This window comes from Nanorana parkeri, unplaced genomic scaffold (genome assembly GCF_000935625.1).
Source record: "Nanorana parkeri isolate BGI_ZX_2015 unplaced genomic scaffold, ASM93562v1 scaffold719, whole genome shotgun sequence".
Classification (NCBI taxonomy): domain Eukaryota; kingdom Metazoa; phylum Chordata; class Amphibia; order Anura; family Dicroglossidae; genus Nanorana; species Nanorana parkeri.
In genome coordinates, this window is record NW_017306987.1 from 254 (window position 1) to 2,551 (window position 2,298).

General features: G+C 43.9%; 1 protein-coding gene across 1 annotated transcript in view; it reads right to left on the bottom strand.

The window, feature by feature from the left end:
* Positions 1–540: 540 nt before the first annotated feature.
* Positions 541–2,298, bottom strand: part of LOC108793117 (sarcosine dehydrogenase, mitochondrial-like) — a 74,688-nt gene continuing 72,930 nt past the window's right edge. The window contains exon 19 of the mRNA XM_018564071.1: positions 541–713. Within this exon, the coding sequence (XP_018419573.1) occupies positions 541–713 (173 nt within the window). The remainder of the gene's footprint in view (positions 714–2,298) is intronic.

The window sequence follows — 2,298 nt, forward strand, 5'->3', positions numbered from 1 at the left end:
TTAGCTTTTCGTATTGTGTGACCGAACCTAGGTCACCCTCCCATTAATGCTTGAATGATCACACCAGTACACCGTTGCTCAATGCATATATTCATGTAGCCTGATATCCTCGTTGTATATGTACTGATTGTACTTTTTGTACCCTTCTTGAGTTTTGATACTGATTGTTAAGGAACTGTTAAAAAATACTAATAAAAACTGATTCAACACTAAATGATGGCATTTCTAGAAGGAAGTTGAAAGGACTCATTCCAGCTAGAAGTGACATTTCATCTTTGGGGCATCATCTCTTGGCTTCTCATTAGCAAGGTCTCTGCACCAGCTTCTCTCCTGTGCAGCACCTGACATGAGGTGATCTCACTTCCCATGGTGGACTTTTCATTCATCTCACACTACGCAGAATACATTTGAAGAAGTGATATTCAGGCATTAGAAGAAAAAGCCAAGAGCCATAAGAAGCTGCAGGGGAGGAAAATCAGCTTTGCATGGACTACCCTTTAATCTGAACTTTTCATTGGCCTCGTCAGAATAATAAACCACTCACTCGTTAATAGTGAAGCCCACCAGACGTTTGGGCAGACCTTCAGATTTCTGTCTCTCCAAAGCATCTCGTCCCAAGAATGGGGTGCTGGACTTCAGCTTGCAAGTAAAGCCAAGCCCGGCCTCCAGGGGTGTGTCATCCGGGCGCAAGTCTGCATGCCAGTGACGGTAGCCTAAAAGTATGACAGAAGTATTATATATTCTAAGCATTGGAGATTTTTTAAAATTATATACTAGCATATTTTGTGTTGTTGTATATTTGTTATACATTCCCTATTTTCTCTATCTGTTCTCCTTTATCACAATTCCGCTGTGTTCTTCTGGCCCTGCCCAGTTATCCAGTATGTGCATGGAACGGATTTGTGGCCATGGCATCACTGCCAGACGTGCGCAGTACACCTTCCAGCTATGTCCAAAGAGAAATGTGACATGCAAGGAAAATTCACTTTTGTCTTTTTATGCTTTGCCTCTCTCACATAACAGGCAGAATGATAAAAGCAGATATCCGATTGGCTGCTCTTATACTTAGTCTAGAAATATGATCAGCCTTAAAAACTTCCCAGTGGAGAGCTGTGAACGGTTTAATGTAAAATAACCAAATTTAGTATTCAGCCAAATCTAGGATTCAGAAATTGAGGCCATGTTCATTTTAATTCAAAGGCGGTGGAAGGGAATATTGTAGAAATTAGCAACGTCAATTTCAATGAACAACGGCTATGATTTCCTGCGCTGGAAGCGGTGCTTGTTAATTCCCTTCTGCTTCTAATAGGTGGTGTAGCCAAGCTCCCCGGCACAGACCAGCAGTCACTTCCGTCGCATTAGACGGAGGCGCTGCTGAGGGAATCTCATTAAATCAGAACGTCTGTTCAACGTTGGACAAATGTATCCCGTGTGATCTGACGTTTAGGCCACAGCGGCTCTCCTTTGAGAAATGGTATGGATTCCTCCAGTTATCATGTCAAAGTGAAGACAGAAAAATGTTCTGACAAAGAGGATTGCTGTAAGATGAGCCAATTTGTTTCAGTTTACAAAAATCAATATCTTTTCATGACTAATGAGAAGTCAAAATTCAAGTCACTTAGAAAGTTAAATGAATCAATTAGGATCTCTGCTTCAAATTCCAGCATTTCAGCTAAAATTGTCTATCTATGTTTTGTATAGCACCTTCTCAGTATCACTTATTTTATAGGAGGGATGGATTTCTCTAGATCTCTTCTTATTCTGTCTGTATGGATTCTGCACAATACCTTTTCTCTTATTCTATATGCTGAATGCAGAGGCGGCTCTAGAGTTTGCGAGGCCTTAGGCGAAACCTAAACATGAGGCCCCACTCAGGCCTGTGGTGTCTCCCCAGGGCTCTGTGGGGTTTAACCAGTCTGGTGAGACCCCACAGAGCCCTGGGGAGACCCCTAAAGATCCCTGGTTAAACTATGGTTCTGTGGGGTCTCACCAGTCCTGGTTAAACCCCACAGAGCCCTGGTGAGGACCTACAAAGCCCTAATTTAACCAGGGCTCTGTGGGGACTAGTGAGACCCCACAGAGCCCTAGTTAAACCAGGGCTCTGTAGGGTCTCGCCAGTGCTCTGTAGGGTCTCGCCAGTGCTCTGTAGGGTCTCACTAGCTTGGTTAGACCTCACAGAGCCCTGGTGAGATCCCAAAGAATCTCTAGAGCAGACTAATGCACCCCTCCGCCAGCTTCTGCACTAACAGGGAACTTCATGACAGGGGACACCGATGGTCATTATGTATTCCAAGCCCA